At 30.2% G+C, this 19,439-nt stretch overlaps 1 protein-coding gene across 1 annotated transcript in view; it reads right to left on the bottom strand.

Moving 5' to 3' along the window:
• Positions 1-19,439, bottom strand: part of LOC106471958 (voltage-dependent T-type calcium channel subunit alpha-1G-like) — a 66,638-nt gene that overhangs the window by 1,714 nt on the left and 45,485 nt on the right. The window contains exons 17-28 of the mRNA XM_022400566.1: positions 18,618-18,697; positions 17,853-18,045; positions 15,941-16,125; positions 15,503-15,629; positions 14,868-14,999; positions 13,171-13,260; positions 11,758-11,950; positions 9,958-10,109; positions 8,911-9,020; positions 7,843-7,973; positions 3,387-3,536; positions 1,440-1,561 (exon numbers count right to left, since the gene is read on the bottom strand). Coding sequence (XP_022256274.1) covers positions 1,440-1,561; positions 3,387-3,536; positions 7,843-7,973; positions 8,911-9,020; positions 9,958-10,109; positions 11,758-11,950; positions 13,171-13,260; positions 14,868-14,999; positions 15,503-15,629; positions 15,941-16,125; positions 17,853-18,045; positions 18,618-18,697 — 1,665 coding nt within the window. The remainder of the gene's footprint in view (positions 1-1,439; positions 1,562-3,386; positions 3,537-7,842; positions 7,974-8,910; positions 9,021-9,957; positions 10,110-11,757; positions 11,951-13,170; positions 13,261-14,867; positions 15,000-15,502; positions 15,630-15,940; positions 16,126-17,852; positions 18,046-18,617; positions 18,698-19,439) is intronic.

Genomic DNA, 19,439 nt, shown 5'->3' with positions numbered 1-19,439 from the left:
GAATTATAGGAAGAGTTTGGTTGTTTTTAATTATGCACAAAGCTACACAAGGGCTATCTGTGCTCTGCCCACCACGGGTATCGAAACCCGGTTTTTAGTGTCATAAGCCTCTAGTCTTAAAAAAGACTTAAAAATACTTAAATTTTAATACTTTTAAATTTTAAATACTTAAAACAAAAAAAGTACCGCCTTAAAAATATGTTCCGAATACTCAGTACCGGTGAGTACCGGTAGAATTTCAGCCCTGACTTTAATTGTTTTATTGCTTAAATTTAAAAAAATAGTCGGATACTTGCTTGTTTGTTTGTCTGTTTGTTTTTAATTATGCACAAAGCTACACAAGGGCTATCAGTGCTCTGCCCACCACGGGTATCGAAACCCGGTTTTTAGCGTTGTAAGTCCGCAGACATACCGCTGTGCCACTGGGGGCTATAGGAAGAGTAAAAATATGGTTGAAAGCCAATGTAATGTTTAAGTCTATAAAAACAATCTGCAATTAATTAAATAAAGGATCTTTAGCTACACAAGCTATAACTCTACTAACTGAGTTATCATGCAACTATTCTGCAGACACCTCTTCATCAAGGCCCTCACAAGTTATGATACGACTCATAACTATGTGTAATTCAGCACGAAACATTTAAATATTGAAAGATGAATAATTAAACCACGTAGCTCTGGTGATAAATAAACTTTCTATATTATATACAAGAACCAACTTATTTACAACTGACAAGGTTAGCACAGTATGCTTTATTTTGCAGGTTTCAGCACAGGAATATAATTAAATAGAAAAATGTGAAAATAGTTCATAATTATGATTTAATTTATTCACACACACAGTTTGAATGAATCAAGTAATTATTTTCTTCAGGTTGTAAACATTAATATAAGTAAATCAGATTAATTAGACAGATAAATATTATTGTAACTTTCAACATGACTGGCACCTTAGGCTCAAATTGTAAATGGTAAGGCCTAAGACGGCTCAGGCATAATTGTCTCTTAATTTTGAGCTGTTGACCATAAGGAGTCAAACAGCAGGACCTGCTGCCATAAAGGCCTTAGCTGTTGGTTTTTTAACCAAATAACAAGATTGACTTTCACTTTACATCCGCAGTTAAAGCAACATCACTTCTTGAACATTGGACTGTTTAGTCTGCATCCCAACACACACACGTACTAAACACTAGGTCACAGCTGGCACATAAAGCATGCTTTATGTTATAAAAACATAAACATTTTTACAAACTATATATTTGATTATTGGTTTGTGGTGTTTTTGATGTGTGTTTTCTCTCATCCTACTATAACATGCAAGTACAGAAAACTATAATGTTGGAAAAAAATTAATTTCTGAATAATCATAAAACAGATGGTGTTGACATTTGCAAAACTTGATTTTTTTAATTGGTGAAAAATACGTGAGAATTATTTACCTTCATGATCCCGTTCCAGTTATCACCTGTTGCAACACGAAACAACGTTAGAAAGGCCATTCCAAAGTTATGAAAATGTGCATGTTCTCCTAAGCCTTGACAAGGGAAATCATCGTTGCATTCTAAAGGAAAATAGAATCAAAGTAGAAATTTGGATTTGAAATGCAAGCATTACCGATGAAAATAAGATACTGAATATTTACTCCGTGTTTATACATTTTCTGCAACTCCTCTCCTGCATAAACAATGGAACGTTAAAATTAAGAAGCAAAATAGATGTACAAGTACAAAATCATACCGTAACTAGTAATGCAATTTATTTATGATGCGACTGACAGATTAACATTCATGATAAGCAACACAGAATATATTACTTTTTATTATTAAATATTCCAAAATAGTTATTAATATGTTAATAATATTATGCATTATTTGCACAAGATTAACTTAAAACGATTTTTACAATGTATCAGTTTATGGAAAAAAAATGTTTTTTTATTTGTAATCGCTTTAAAGGAAATGATACAGTAGAAGTTGCCCAACATTTTAACAAACTAAATCAATTCATATTTTTAAATTTGATACCGATTAGAAATAACAGCAAGAAAAGTACTACTTCAAATATTTAGTCGCACCCAAATGAATAAAAAAACAGGATATTTTTATACTATCTAATTTTCTTTAGAATTGTAATGTTATAGTGAGAACAATTCACGAGCACAAATACTCTGATATAGAAATAAAACTTTAAATTCTGTAAGTTTTGTCTATAATGTGGTTCAAACTGTAGCAAATACTATGACTATCTGAAAAACAGCATATTGTTTTCAATTTCTAAATGATTTAGTTTTGGGTCGTTTTGAATTTCGTGTAAAGCTACACAAGGACTATTTGCACTAGCCATCCCTAATTTAGCACGGAAAGACTAGAGGGATGGCAGCTAGTCCTTACCACCCACTGCCAACTCTTGGGCTACTCTTTTACCAACGAATAGTGGGATTGCCCAACACTTTATAACACCCTCACAGCTGAAAGGGCGAGTATGTTTGGTGGGATGGGGATTTGGACCTCGACCCACAGATTGCAAGTCGAGTGCCCTAACCACCTGGCCATGTCAGGCTATCCAATTTCTAAATTTCTATATTAAAGACTCCATTCTGACCCAACTTTGTTCATGGATCATTTACTCAATGCTACCTACAATGGTAAAGCCAAAAACCATTTAACTATATGTATCCATGAACACATGAGGATTTCTATATAGAACTGGTCACCCTTTATCAGCTTCCTGCACCTTTTCTATCCACACACACACATTCAAACTACTGGGCACAAACTCTCCTCAACTGACATTAAAGTTTTTCAGATATGAGCTACACAGACAAAGCAAGTTTACTTATAAAACAAAATTTACCCAGTTTGAATAATAACCTCTCCTGAGTTAAGCCTACTCTAATTAATTATTTCTCTATAGCTATAGAGATACTTTTACTGATAATTCATTTAGTGTGGTTCTATACTATTTCCAACTATTAAACAATTGGTTTTACAATCCTTCTCCACTAATGATTGTTTATTCTAGTACATAAGCTTTTGTTTAACACTCAAGTGATCACTTGTCATTTCAGTTTTTGTGTTTATTGTAATACCTTACTGAAGATGAAATGTGTATATTCTGAAATGCCAGATAAGTATGTTGTTATTCCTCATTTCTGTGGTTGTGCTTTTAATCATCTTCATAAATTTATTTAAAAACTAAAAAGCTTGTAATAAAAGAATAGCTATACAAGTCATCATGGCCATACACCATCATCTAGTAATGAGTAAACGATGAGTATATTTGCATACTTGCTATTGAAAGTAAAAGTCTATGTTTCTTAATTTATACAAACGTTAATTATTCAAATTCTTGCTCTAAATATTTTATAGATCAAATGTTTTTCTTACCAAGTCGACCAAACAGTTCCACTCCGAGAGCAGCAAAGATAAAAAACAGAAGAAAGAACAAAAGCCCCAGGTTGCCTACTTGTGGTAGAGCTTGCATTACCGTGTCTAGCAAAGCCCTGATGCCATTAGCCATCTTCAGCAATTTAAGAACTATGACAAAAAAAAAGTCATCCTGTGTTCACTCAAATGTTTATAATAGCCCTGTCAAACCTTTAGATATCAAAATTTTAATAAGCTGAAAACTTAATGCAAAAAGCTGTAAAGTTTGAATTGTACTCTCTTTAAACTAAGCCATATCAATACCAAACTTTTTCTTCAGCTTATGACATTACAGCACTGTAATACTACAGCATCTAAGAATATAAGTTTAGTAAATAGTAAGAAAAATGTAGGCAATAAAATGAGAAAATAAGGTTCATGTTACATTAGTCTCGTAACATGTACAACAGATACCAATATATATATGATTAGAATATACGCACAGAAGACTGTGCATTAAAATTTCATATATCTACCAATTTCTCAATATTTTATAATCAAGTATCAGCAATCATAATATATTTATTGTAATTTTGGATCTAACTGAAAATCTAATTTCATCACATGGACTGGAAATGTTCTCATCAATTTGAAACACATCTAAGTACAGGTACTCTAATAACACAGTAGAATACAAGAAGCTGGATTAAGGAAATTCTATCATTAACTTGTGCAAGCTGTTTAGTATTAGTCATATTCTGACCGTTACATAAATAAAGTCTGTCGGTCAAATTACTAACTGAATACATCTATAATAAGACTAACAGGGAAAAGTGTGGCTAATGATAAGTTTTTCTTTTATGTTATGTGACCACTTGCATAACAAATTATTAACTAAAGGAAATATATCATGGGTACATTGTCTCTTATTGTATTGTCCAAAGAGTTGCGTATTCACTAACTATGCTATTTATCTTAACTAGCAGAGACCAGCAAAACATTTCCAGCCAAATTAGTATCTTTATCGTAACAGTACTTCTTTAAATATAACATTTCTAGCACAATACAAACAAATTGTAATCGTAGACAACGAAATGTGTAGATCCACTTGTATATAGGCCGTACTTTATACAACTTTAACTTATGTTAGGCCTAAGTTCGATAAAGAGATAAATTATTTTAATAATTGACTCAAATGTTGAATAGAACTTGTGGACATAAATTAACAGACATGTACATACTTTTGATTATGGGGAAACACATAAAAATGAATACATCCTTGTATCGAGATATCAAAAATAATTTACTTTCTTTCAATGCAAAGAACAACAAATCTGGATTACCTAACTGATTCAAAGTGTTTTTAATATACTACTTTGGTTTTATAGGCTTTTATTTTATTTGAACATAATGATAACGTTTTTAGTATAAATCGTTGCCTCCACTGAAACTTTATGATATATGGTGGGTGTTAGAGTTTGAACTAAAATTTACCAAGTTTACTACAAAGGAAATATAAGTACATCTACTAATGTTCTAGATGTAGTGAAATTATTTAAAGTTTTTAACAAGTACTAAACTGTCTGAACATTTCTTCTACAAGGAACTAACAGAGAAATAACTTGCTAGTTTACATAATGGCCTTACTTACACTTGCTTTTACAATACATAGAAATCAGTTTTATTTTAAATGGAAGAATGTTTAATATCTAAACTGTTAAATTTAAATGGATTTTCAAGGAACTTTGTAACGATTTTTATAGATATTTTATTTTTAACAAGCTGTCACACTGAACAAGCTGCTAATGAATGCTAATTTAAAGAAAACATCATGAATACATAACAATTACAACAAATGGTAATTTTCTTACCATTAATTGTATTAAAACAAAATGTTTCTTGTTTGTCACTTGTTTATGCACAAATACCCGTAGTTGTTACTTTGCGCAATAATATTCATTTTGGTCATTGAGGATTTTTATCAGGTTTTTTTTAATTTGGGGCATGATGGTGGGTAAAACAAAACACGCAGCCTAGCTAACTAATGAATAAATATTTGCTGTAAAGTTCTTATCAATGTTATAAGTGTAGCTACCAATTTGGCCACCAATTTTCATTTCATTCCTTTAAGTCGCACATTCAATCCTTTTTTGGCTGCACTTTTTTTCACACCAAAGGTGTTTTTGATTAGATTTCATGACTTTTTTTGTCAATACACACCAATAAACCACAGCAAGTAAGAAAGTAACACTCGATAGTGCCCAACATTAGCTTTAAAATCACTACACTATTATTCGGAACAGACTTTTACTTTACAGAAACAACCAGATTCTTTAAAATATATGGTGGTAGTTTTCCTCTCTAAAACAATGTTAATAACCTCCTTTATAGTAATGCCATGAAAATTAGATTAACAGTTTCTCAACATCATCCACATGCACTCGATACAGCCATATCAATCATCATTATTTACACTAAGCTAATATGACGTGACACTAAATGCCATTTAATTAGGAGAATTTCATAAGACTTAGCAAATTTGTGCTTTAAAGTTGGCAATGAATATTGAATAATAACCATCCACCCGAATGATTCTTTTCAAAACATGAGCTAGAAATTGCTAATCTAGTTTGCTTGGCCTAACCAATACTTGTGTATCTGCATATGTCTTCACCCTATAGTTTTGTCAGCCATTTTAACTCCAAATGTAAAAAAAAAAATCAAAATGGTTCACTTTTACTCTTAGGTGAAGCTGTAGTAAAAATTTTAGACCAGTAGCTGACATGACTTTTTGTGTAGGTGTGCTCAAAAATTTGGGTCAAAATTGAGTGGGTTTTGTTGAATAACTTTGCACATATAGTTTATATTTAGACCAAATTTGATACATAATTGCAGGCTGTAAATATCTATCAGAGTATCAAAATTCAAAAAAACAAACATAAAACTTAAGTATGTTTTTTTTATCAAATAATGTTTCTGCTCTTTTGGGGGAAAGAAAAAAATTGGAAAAAATTCAACCAAAATTTGAGATTTTATATCTCATGTATTTCTTAATGGATTTCCTTGAAATTTGGTGTGGGAGGTAAGGGTCCAGAAGAACACATCCACTGAAAATATGCATTAGTTTGAATTACTACAGTCTGAGATACAGAATGTGGTAAATCACTGAACTATCACTCCTGTTAATAACACACAGTGTGTCCTGAAAGTTGTTCTGGCCACACGACATACTACCGTGTATCCTGATAAGAACTGTTCTTGTACCATTACCCCTTTTGAAGCCACGATGGCAAAATGTTGGCTGAAATAAAAGGTTTTTTTTTTATAATCTGGGGGGGGGGGTGAAGTTTTTTTTTTTTAATTTGCCTAAATATATTATAAGTGATTTTTTTAGTTACCTGTATTCTATCATAAATCCAATCTCACGTAGGATTTTCAAATCAAGGAACAACGGCAGATCTATTTTCTAGTCCTATTTTGCAATAGGTTCATCTTTAATTAACGGCAATCATGAACACAACAGAATAGCAGTACTGCCCAATATGCTCACAATACAACACTAGGAGTGAATCTGAGTGTTTGTTCTTTCTGTTTTTCTAAAAACTCTTCAATTAATTAAATTCTGTCCTATACTATATATAGACATCCATACACACATTAATAACATACACGTCTTGCACTTAAGTGTGATGCACAATATAAATTAAGATAGGCCAAAATTTTGGTGAATTCACATTAAATCAAGATTATCTCATGCTACACTTACAATAAAGTATTCAGGACTGAACTTAGGAAAAAGGGGCCCAGGGCAAGGGTTAATTTTAGGGGCTCTTTTGTATCAATTCTGAAACAAATTAAAAATAGTAGACTCAAAAATAATGGCACTCATAGACTTGAAACGTTTTCACACACACTTATTTTTAATAAATGGATCTATTTTTATATTTGTGTTTTACTATATATCTGTTTTTATATTTTCATCTAATTTTATTTTTATTTTTAACTTCTTGGGGGCCCCGGGCAGCTGCCCTGTTTGCTTTGCCTATACTTTTGGCTCTGAAAGTATTAATGAATACACATCTAATACATTTAACATTTGAGCTTGATGAATTGTGACACAAAATCAGGTATTTCTATTGTTAAAATCTATGAATATTTTACACTTATCCTTTAATTAATCATGAAGAACTTTAATTACAATATGAATATTTTACACTTATCCTTTAATTAATCATGAAGAACTTTAATTACAATATGAATATTTTACACTTATCCTTTAATTAATCATGAAGAACTTTAATTACAATATGAATATTTTACACTTATCCTTTAATTAATCATGAAGAACTTTAATTACAATATGAATATTTTACACTTATCCTTTAATTAATCATGAAGAACTTTAATTACAATATGAATATTTTACACTTATCCTTTAATTAATCATGAAGAACTTTAATTAAATTACATTCACTACCTCTTGCTATCCTCAATACTCGCATAACACGAATAATGGTGGGGTTAATTGGAATAATCTTGGATTCCATCTCTTCTAAACAAATCCCCACAATGGACAAAATTACAATAAGAACATCAAGCTGATTCCACCTATAATTTAAAAAAAAAACTGTTAGTTTTCACTTCCTTTCAGCAGTATTAATAAATATGTAACACAAGATATTCTTTCCACTTCGTTACAGCAGTATAACACAATTGTGAAACACAAGATATCTTTCTCATTGCCTTACAACAGTATTAACAAAGTGTAACACAAGATATCCTTCTCATTGCCTTACAACAGTGTTAACAAATGTGTAACACAAGATATCTTTCTCATTGCCTTACAGCAGTATTAACAAATGTGTAACACAAGATATCTTTCTCATTGCCTTACAGCAGTATTAACAAATGTGTAACACAAGATATCCTTCTCATTGCCTTACAGCAGTATAAGACATTTGTGTAACAACATATATTCTTTCCACAACCTTACAGCAGTATTAACAAATGTGTAACACAAGATATTCTTATATTGAGTATTAAATTTATTGAATACATATTATCACTTGCATTTAATACTTTCTTAATTTTTTTTTAGATTTACAGAATAAAAACAGTATATTCTTAAACAGTTCTTGGAAAAGTAATTCATACTAAAATATGTCTTATTTTAAACTCTGTGAATGTTACAATAATCTTCAAAAGTATGTCCAAAAATAGTTTCCACATAAAATATGTGTATGTATATATATATATATATGTAGAATGGTATGAATTTGAAATAATTTCCAAAAAGCTGTAGTAAGAGATTTTAGTAGTTGGTAAACTGTATTTATTAATAATTCACTTAGAAGTATACATTTTAATGTTAAAGATATACGTTTCATAGAGATTATGAAAAACATTTTTTTCGTTAAACAATACATCGAGTACAGATTATTCAAATCGTTAAATTTCAATTAAATAGAGTGAACCTAGAATCATACACGAGACCTACTTATATTGTAAAATAATAAAGTACTTCAAACTTATTTATGTCACTAACTTATCCATTAGGTATCTTCTGACTCCAAAGGCAGCAATCTTCATGACAGCCTCCAAAATAAATACTGCAGTGAAGAAGTAGTTAAAGATTTTCAAGGCATAAACAAGTTCCTAAAAAGAAGTATTCATTTTCTTTTCAAATCCTTCAAAATCTTTGTGTTCGATATACGCAAACACGTAAATCTATATATGTACATATGTAAATGAAAACATATAATTCAAAATACAGATGGTTGTAAAAAAGATAAAGTTAATAAACATACCTAAGGGATAGCACGTACAAAAATATAAAGTATATATTACAGTTATCTTAAAAAGGTAATTCACTTAAAGAAATTTGTTTGATACGACACCAAAACAAAACAATGAAATCAAGAATAAGACAAAATGCCAATTTTAAATGATAAAACTTTATTCTATGGTGAATTCCTCCATCCAACAAATCACACTGGCAGCACAATTTTAAATATTAACGCATGTCTAAGTATTTAAAATTATATGCAGTTGTTTAAATTTTAATTCTTATAAATATTGGTTCAGTATTAATGTTATAATACTGAAACTTCTGTAATACCAAGAGTATTCACAGTCAGACCTACAGTTTTTTTTGACTGATGTCATATTTAGAAGGAAAGTTTTAAGTAAAAACAAACAATACAACTATTGTACATTTATAATAATCATTGTTTGTTTTGAATTTTGAGCAGGGCTACACGAGGGCTATCTGCGCTAGCTGTCCCTAATTTAGCAGTGTAAGACTAGAGGGAAGGCAGCTAGTCATCACCACCCACTGCCAACTCTTGGGCTACTCTTTTACCAATGAATAGTGGGATTGACCGTCACGTTATAACGCCCCCACAGCTAAAAGGGCGAGCATGTTTGGTGGGACTCGAACCCACGACCCTCAGATTGTGAGTCGAGCACCCGAACTACCTGGCCATGCCGGGCCCTATAATAATTATATAACTAGAAAAACTGACTTAAAATGTGCTCAGGTTACAAATTCTTAAATTATAAAAAAGGTTGATACAGCAACTTCAACACATACCACAGGCATCATATAAAATTCCATGGCCATAGTAACTACATTTAAACCAATCACAGCTGCAATCGCTAGATCAAAATATTTGCTGGTTATAATGTTGTGTGTGAAAAGTCGTGGTTTCGAGAAGTTTATATAATACGGTGGTTCCCTCATTTCTGAAAGGAGATACGATAGTTTTGTTAAATTAAACAATAAAAACAATAAATTAAATAAAAGAATTATGTGTAGACATATTACTAAATTGATATAAGTTTACATTAAAAGCTCAATAAAAATATGACAAAAATTATAAATATATCCCGAACAATTTAAAAACTGAAAAGCGATAATTCACACATAAGATTAAAGTAGGTGAGATGTTTAAATCTACAATTTGCAATGTATTTTCATAAGTACTAAAGAACATATGCATTTAAATAAACATTTGTTATTTGTGTATTTTATTGTGAATATATTCATTGCAAAGCATATGTGACATAAATTATGTCATTGTAATGTTCTTCGATTGGTTCTCAGGTGATTTTAACCATTTATTTCCAAATGACTAGAGCTAATTACTGAACTTCAAGTTGTTCGGTAATTGAAAGACCAAGGAAACAAGAACTAATGGTGCTGAGGGTACAAAAGCCCCCCTGACTTGATATGTGGGAATGTTGTACATGCCTGACTCCCATCAAACACAGGGGTTCCAGCTTTGTTCAATCTTTTTCAGCACCCTCACTATGAAAATTGTTTTAGCATCAATGTGAAAAACCAAAAGTTACAAGATATGAAACTCTTGAAAATACCCGATTTTATATATATAGAACATAAAATATTTTAGCCTTTTTAACCATAACTATAAACACTAATTATAAAACGAATTATCTAAACATAAATTTTTAAGTACAAGCATGGTAATAGATTTCTTAAGATTCAACACTAGAACCAACAGTACAATGTGATCTTTCAAACATTACAAAAAACATTCATATTAATTATCTGTAATGTTATTTTATTTTAGATTTAAATGAAACCTAAACAGTACCAAACTATGGCCCATTGTTTAAAAATACAATGCAACTTTTCATGGGTCATATTTGGTTTTTAAATATGGGTAACCAAAAATTATGCTCGTGTCTTCCGATTAATGGTGACACACAAGGGTGTCTATTCACTCTGATTGGTCATAGTTTCTAGCTAGGTTGATTTCATTTTAAACACTCAATATGTATTCAAATTCAATGACGAGGAACCCACTTTGAGACTAATAATGGTTGGGGTACCTGATAATGACAAAACCTTGTCAAAACGTTGTACATTTGCTGTTATTTTAAACTTATATTAAAGTTTTTCTTCATTACCCATTCAAGCCGTCTCCTACCATTATTAGATTCAATATGTATGCAGCATTAATTTCCTAATGAAATTATATATAAATCAAAATAACTTATATAAAGGGCTGCATGCATTTCCTGCAGCAAAATAGTAAGAATGAGTAGCAACGAAAAATTACATGATTAATAAAGAGAATTTTCCAAATAACACATCTTAATATAAAATGTACACATATTTACTTCAAAAATAACAAGAAAAACATGACAGAATTAAAAACAACAAAAACCTTAGGGAATTAAATTAAGTTTTTGAAAGAAACTTGACACAATAAATATAAACACGATATATTGTTGTATAGTTTCTAAACATCAGTCGAACCAGTGTTGATTAACAACAAATCTAGAGATATATTTAAATATATTTGCCATGATAAACTAGGCTCAAGTCATGACAGAGACTACAAATCACTTAGTTTCATTTCCATACTTCTCCGTTTCTTTTCCAATTTGCAAGCACGTTTTACAGCTCTTCGAGCCTTCTCTTCCTTCTCCTGTTCCTCTCGACAGCGATGAAAATTTTCAACCACAACTCCCACAAACATGTTAAGAACAAAGAAGGCAACGAGGAGAAGGAACGATATGAAGTAAAGTAACCGCCATTCATTGTAATTTTCAATAGGCTGTACAACATACAAGGAAAACAATTAGAAAATATTTAGTAAACAACAAAATAGTCAGTGTACAAAAATTCTTAAACTTCTTGTAGATGTATGTAATGGTGGTATACGGTATCTAGAAGAAAGCCTTGCTCAACAGCTGTAAAAGCATATGTTCATTAGGTTTTTTGAAGAAAAACAGCATAACCCGTGAAAATTCTTATCAAACTTACTGAACAGATGGTTAGTCTTAACTAAACAAACAGCTAATTTACCTCTTGATAAAGCCATAAGGTGAAATGTTGAGGAAATAAATAATTTTCACTGGATACCAACCATTTCTCGTCATTAAGCATCTTTACACTCCAGTTTGTACTATGCTATTTGAATTCTTCTTTATTTTGGTTTCTGATAGCAATGTTTTAATTAGACTCCAATGGGTAGACATATTTACTAAGTAAGTCAAACTGTTCCATAGTCTATGAATTTTTATTGCAACAGCTATTTTATTTACTTGTCAGGGATTACTGTATCAGAAATAATTGAAAGGAAAAACAATTAACAAATAAGATATAATTTTCACTCAATAACTTAAGCCCACATAGGAGAAAAACTATATTTGTTATTGATAATTAATTTATAGACAATCATATTTTACAACTCTTACATCGTGCGAAAAGACTCGAAAACAGATTGTTGTTTTTTAGGTTTCACACAAAGCTACTACAGGATTATTTGTGTTAACCATCTCTAATCTTGAAGTGATAAGACTAGATGAAAGGCAAATGGTTAAAACACTCACCACTAGCTCTTGGGCTAATCTTTGCCAATGAAAGATTGACCATCACATTATAACATGTGAGCACGTTCGATGGCGGGTTTCAATCCCATAACTTGCAGATTGTGAATCAAGCATAACACTAGACTATGCTAAGCCTGCCTCAGATTTTTCTGACATATAAGTTATGCTTGAATTTTAAGTTTCTTTGAAAGGAATTATTTGAAAATCTAGCATTATTACAAAGTTTATTGTTATTGCTTTCAAAATGCAATTCACATGTAATATTATGGTATTCAGGTACAAAAACACGACAATGTTAGCTCTTATGCAATTTTACGTTACAAAGCAGCTGAGATAATGTAGTAAAAAAACTTTTAGGCTTGAAAGTGTTGAAAAATAATAAATGTTAATATACAAAAATTGCATAAATATTTAAAGAAAATCATTTCTTACACACACATACCTGCTGGTCTATATCAACAGCATCAAGTCCTGTGTACATAATATTAACCCAACCATCCTTTGAGGACAAAACAAACAGTGCCATAAGAGCCTGCAACAAGAAAATAAACAATGAGCTCATACACGTATCATCTTACATTTTAAATGTACACGTATACAACCACAACTGAAGGAAAAATATTTGTTGTTCATTAATTATTGCTAAATTTTGTAACCGTGTATCTTTTATAGACTTTGGTATTTGAGTATCGAAGCACATTATGATAACATAATAATGAGTTAGCAAACAAGAATTTATAAAAATAATGAAGTGATTTATTTTTTTGAGAACATAACATGTTTTGACAAAACACTAGTCAGTCTTCTCCAGGTATGTTAGAAAAATTCCATTCATAGCATTCTAGAAAAATAACTCACAGAATGATAGAACAATAATTTTTATAGAATGATAGAACAATAATTTTTTACAGAATGCTAGAGCAATCACTTTTACAGAATGATAGAACAATACTTTTTATAAAATGATAGAACAATACTTTTTATAACATGATAGAACAATACTTTTTATAGAATGATAGAACAATACTTTTTAAAGAATGATAGAACAATACTTTTTATAGAATGATAGAACAATAATTTTTACAGAATGCTAGAACAACCACTTTTACAGAATGATAGAACAATACTTTTTATAAAATGATAGAACAATACTTTTTATAGAATGATAGAACAATAATTTTTACAGAATGCTAGAACAATACTTTTTATAGAATGATAGAACAATAATTTTTACAGAATGCTAGAGCAATCACTTTTACAGAATGCTAGAACAACCACTTTTACAGAATGATAGAACAATAATTTTTATAGAATGATAGAACAATAATTTTTATAGAATGATAGAACAATAATTTTTACAGAAGGCTAGAACAATACTTTTTACAGAATGCTAGAGCAATCACTTTTACAGAATGCTAGAACAACCACTTTTACAGAATGATAGAACAATAATTTTTATAGAATGATAGAACAATAATTTTTATAGAATGATAGAACAATAATTTTTACAGAAGGTTAGAACAACCACTTTTATAGAATGCTAGAAAAATAATTTTTACAGAATAATAACTTTTATAGAATGATGAAACAATAATTTTTACAGAATAACTTTTATAGAATGATGAAACAATAATTTTTACAGAATAATAACTTTTATAGAATGATGAAACAATAATTTTTACAGAATAATAACTTTTATAGAATGATGAAACAATAATTTTTACAGAATAATAACTTTTATAGAATGATGAAACAATAATTTTTACAGAATAATAACTTTTATAGAATGATAGAACAATTACTTTCGCAGCATGTTAGAAAAAAGATTTTGATAGGATGATAGAAAAATAACTGATGGAATGATAGTAGGAAAACAGTTTTACGTAGGTTGTGTATACATGAATAAACATAAAATTATTTGATAACTAAAAAAATAAACCAATGTCATTGGTTAAACATGGTTTCATATTCAGAGTTTTTCCAAGCTTAGTTCAAGGGACATATAATCTTTCAAATGAAAAGTTTCTTGATTCTGGTGTTTAGTATACATTTATTGCTTAATATACATTTTATAAGTTAGAAAATTACATAGAGATAAGTTAAATATAATTATAGAATGGTGTAGTAAGAATTATTTACCTGTCCTAGGTTGTCAAAATTATATTTCCGATTCACCCACTCATTACGAGGATCTGCAGCTAAACATTCAGTTTTATTTTTCACATTCGTCACTCTGGGTCCATTGCAGTAGTAAAGCTTTCCTTTGAAAAGCTTATTATACAGGAAAGAATTCACAATTCTTTATCGGAAATTTTTATGTTTTTGTTGATTTACATATAAATTAATACCTAGTATCTAGTTACTTTTACTTAAAATTGATCAAGAAAATCCCATAAAATTAAATATTGATATCACAAACATTTTGAAGTATCAATTATGTACTAACAGAAAGCTATCAGAAATGTGAACATTCAATACAACATTTTAATTTTTTTAAATAAAACACCAACTGTTTTGTATGTTAAACAATATTTACAAAATATCTGTATATAACGTTATGTAATTACCTTTATGCATCAACACTGTTAATTAAAAATTTAGTTTATAAACTTGCTTTTCAAGATATTTCTGGTACATAAATTTTGATTTATTAAAATTTAATTTGAAAATACCATTTCCTGTCAACAAATCATAATAAATTTTTTATTATATAGTTAATAACAGTTCATTGTTACAGTTTATTGCTGAACGTATGCGTCGGTGTCGTACCTTACCTGAACTCCCAGAATTCCAAATATAATAAAGAAAGTACAGCAAATAAGAACAATGTTTCCAATGGGACGAAGAGAAGATAGGAGGGTTTGAACAACCAACTTCAATCCTGGTGCCCTATTTATCACCCTGAAAAATAAATATATATGTAAACCTAGTATGAGTACATGTCAAAAAAAATTTCAACAAATACAAAATATTTAAATATGACATAATACTTAAGTATGACTTTTATCCTCAATAAAAGTGATATTTTCATTTTTTTCAAAACAAATGCATTATATACATAGTAACTTAATACAGTGAACTAAAAGAAGAGCTAGGTTACTAGAAGAACGTTATTATTGAAGGCATTTGATGCTTCAATAATTTTCTAAATGATTAAATAAATTTCAATACATATACAACATTCTCTATAGTTTATACCTATTAACACTTACCTCAATGGTCGAAGGGAACGAAGAAGTCGAAAAACCCGTAATATTGCAAAGATCCTACTACTGCCATGTGCCACAACAGATAAAATAAAGTCCAGTAGTGAAATAGAAACTAAGATGCCGTCCATTACATTCCATCCACTTTTTAGGTAAGCGTGTTCTCCATACCACAAGCCTTTGGATATTACCTGAGTAAAAAATAAGTTAATCGTTTATTTACAGAAGTATAATGGAGTTATATCCTATTTTTCTTCAAAAAAAAAAAAAAGTGCCTTCACAGATAAATTGTAATAATTAAACAAAAAGAACATCAATATTTCAGGTATTAAGAAACTTATGATCTGGAAGAATTAAACAACAGACTTCAATAGACGAATGAAAAGGTATAATATTCAATTGTTAAAGGTTGATCAATGTAGGCAACATTATTTCTAAACACAAATAAGAAGGATTTGTTGGTTTTTGAATTTCGCGCAAAGCTACACGAAGGCTAGCTGTGCTAGCCATCCCTAATTTAGCGGTGTAAGACTAGAGGAAAGGCAGCTAGTCATCACCACCTACCACGAACTCTTAGGCTACTCTTTTACCAATGAATTGTGGGATTGACTGTCACATTATAATGCCCCCATGGCTGAAAGGGTGAGCATGCTTGGTGGGATGGGGATTCGAACCAGCGATCCTCAGATTGCGAGTCGAGTGCCCTAACCACCTGGCTATGCCGGGCCAATAAAAAGGATCTTTCCGACATGTTTGGCCTAACATAAAAAAGTTTATTTGTATAAAACTATTTCTCCACTAACAACCTAAAACCAGAACAGATGAAAGAGTTTTAGCCACTGTTCACTGCTGCATGGCTCTCTCAATGGTTTTCAATCTACATCACTTATTCCTGCTTCATCCAACAAGATGCACCTTTGATTACATCTAATTTTAACTATAACAGACAACTACCTCTCTGTCATCTTATATCATGGTCAACGGTTACTGTTAATTAGAAGCATGACAACCAGATGAAATGAACAATCAGGGTAAATACATTTTTTCAACAACAGATGAAAAGTATACAATCAAATTTAAGATAGAATTTTCCTTGATATAATTATAATTTAATGATGAAGGCATCAGTTAATAACTAAGTATCAGATCACTAACAGGGGAATGGCATTATGTCCCCTTAAAATGTGCCTGCACAGAAGCCAACTAGTTTAATTTGTTATAATATTTTCATCCAAGATATTTCTTCAAATTTAGCAAGAATTTACTAAATTTGTTGTCTCTTGAAGTAGTAAGGTTTCTCAATAATTTAAAAACCTTGATATAGTAACTATTTTTTTAGTTCTTGTGCATGACAATCATGTTCCAATACCTACCATAACATCTATAACTGTATTGTCGAACAGTTATCAACTGACACAGAAAATGCATCTGACACTAAACCAGAAGAGAATACTAGCACACTACATCAACTCTTTAGTTGTTTCATACATACACTGTTTATGAGTATTTTGTTGGAAATATTACAATTCCTGTAGATAAATGAAATATGTGATGACCTTGCAAGATAAAAAAAAAAGAACATCTTATACGTACATTGTAGTGAAAAACATTATCAAATGTTGATAAGATCTTTGTATATTGTTCACACATTTTAATAATACCTAGTCTTATAGGGCATTGTAGTATGGTATTATCACTCAAATAAAATGTTGAAAAACATCTAGAAAAACTGGGATAAAAGTTAAAGCAAGTTATACCAAATTGGAGTGCTAACTTAAACACTTTTCTACACTAAATTAAGATAAAATTTGATATATTATAAAACCACTATATGTTTAGAAATTTTCCAAACACGAAAACACTGCTCTCACTTCTGCAAGTACGAGGTAAATTAATGCTTGTTAAAAAATTCACATACTTTAGCGGTCATTTCCAAACTGAATACAACAGTGAAGATGTAATTAGCTGTGGTTAAAATTTCTCTTTCCAGACTATCTGGTGGAATGTTGGGTCTCTCCATTGCCAAAGTAATGCAGTTGAGGGTGATGAAAAATAATATTCCATAGTCAAACCTTCTATTTTCCACAATCTTACTACAAATTTGTCGAAATCTAGAATTAAAGGTATTAAAGACAATTGTCACTAAACAAGCTATGCTATATTGTTTGAGTTCAGAAGTGATTAATAAGTATAATGACAAAATAAAGTTCACGAAGATAACGTATGCATGAAAGGAAATATAAATAGTCTACATAATACAATTTACCCTAAAAATTGAACCAAAAATAAATAGACACAATAAATTATTTATGTTATTAGTGTTTTCTAGGCTACATTTAAAATATTATAGTATTACAAGTCAAAAAAGTATACCTGTCTTTAATAACAAATGATTATAAAATGTAGCATCTTATAGTATTGTAGAACTTGTTTAAAAAAGTTATTAAAAATACAGGGCAACCTCTGTATAACATGTACTTGAGATTAACAGTAAAGCAGCTAATAAAATAACATCGTAATTTGTTAGAAATCAAAATAACACAGACTTATATTAAAATCTTTGTTTATAAGTTTTACTTAATTACATGTAGCATTGTATTATACGTGTAGGATGTTTCTTTAAATAAATTATGTTAAATCTAATAACTCAAGAGTGTTTCTAGCTTGTCACTTACAAACGTACCTGTTTCTTGGAGAAAAAATAAGCAATGAATAGTCTTTGTGTTCTTCCAAACAGCCCCCAGGTTCAACCAGCCAACAAAGCTGGTTGCATACAAATAAAAGCATTATTAGGCAAAATAACAACAAAAAAAAAAAAAAATACTGAGTCAAAACTTAATCACTATTATTTATAACCATTTATCACTGTAATATCAATAAAAAACACACTCAAAATAAGGTGCCCAAAAAAATCAAACACTGTTCCCTAATTGAATTGGAAATTCTGGAAATTTTCAACTTGTGAACTTAGAAACCCTATGTAATGGTATCTTACTGGAAATAAAGACAGGGAATCCATATTATGAGTTTAACACTAACAGAAAAAATTGCACGTGAACTTTCTCTACCAATTGAAAATAGATAACTGTCAGCAAATGTATCAACTGGAAACAGCCAAAAATCTCAATGTGTCTTGTCTGACAGATACAATGGGTGCACTAGCATGACTATTGGCAGAAGAGGTAGAGTTTATCTATTGGTGATGCACCCAACTTAGAGATTTTTCCATTTCTAGCTCATAACTCTGAATTTATCTGTAGGAAGAATGCTATGCAGTCACAGATTTTGTGGAATAAGCTACTATGGAGTATAGTTACCAATGTGTGAGGATTACAGGAGATTTTGTCAAATGAGCTGATGTGGAGTATAGTTACCAATGTGTGAGGATTACAGGAGATTTTGTCAAATGAGCTGATGTGAAGTATAGTTACTAATGTGTGAGGATTACTGGATATTTTGTTAAATGAGCTGATGTGGAGTATAGTTACCAATGTGTGAGGATTAC

This window comes from Limulus polyphemus, unplaced genomic scaffold (assembly GCF_000517525.1).
Source record: "Limulus polyphemus unplaced genomic scaffold, Limulus_polyphemus-2.1.2 Scaffold4990, whole genome shotgun sequence".
In the NCBI taxonomy this organism is placed as follows: domain Eukaryota; kingdom Metazoa; phylum Arthropoda; class Merostomata; order Xiphosura; family Limulidae; genus Limulus; species Limulus polyphemus.
Note: the sequence above shows the minus strand (reverse complement) of the source record. Positions and strands in the feature narration are given on the sequence as shown.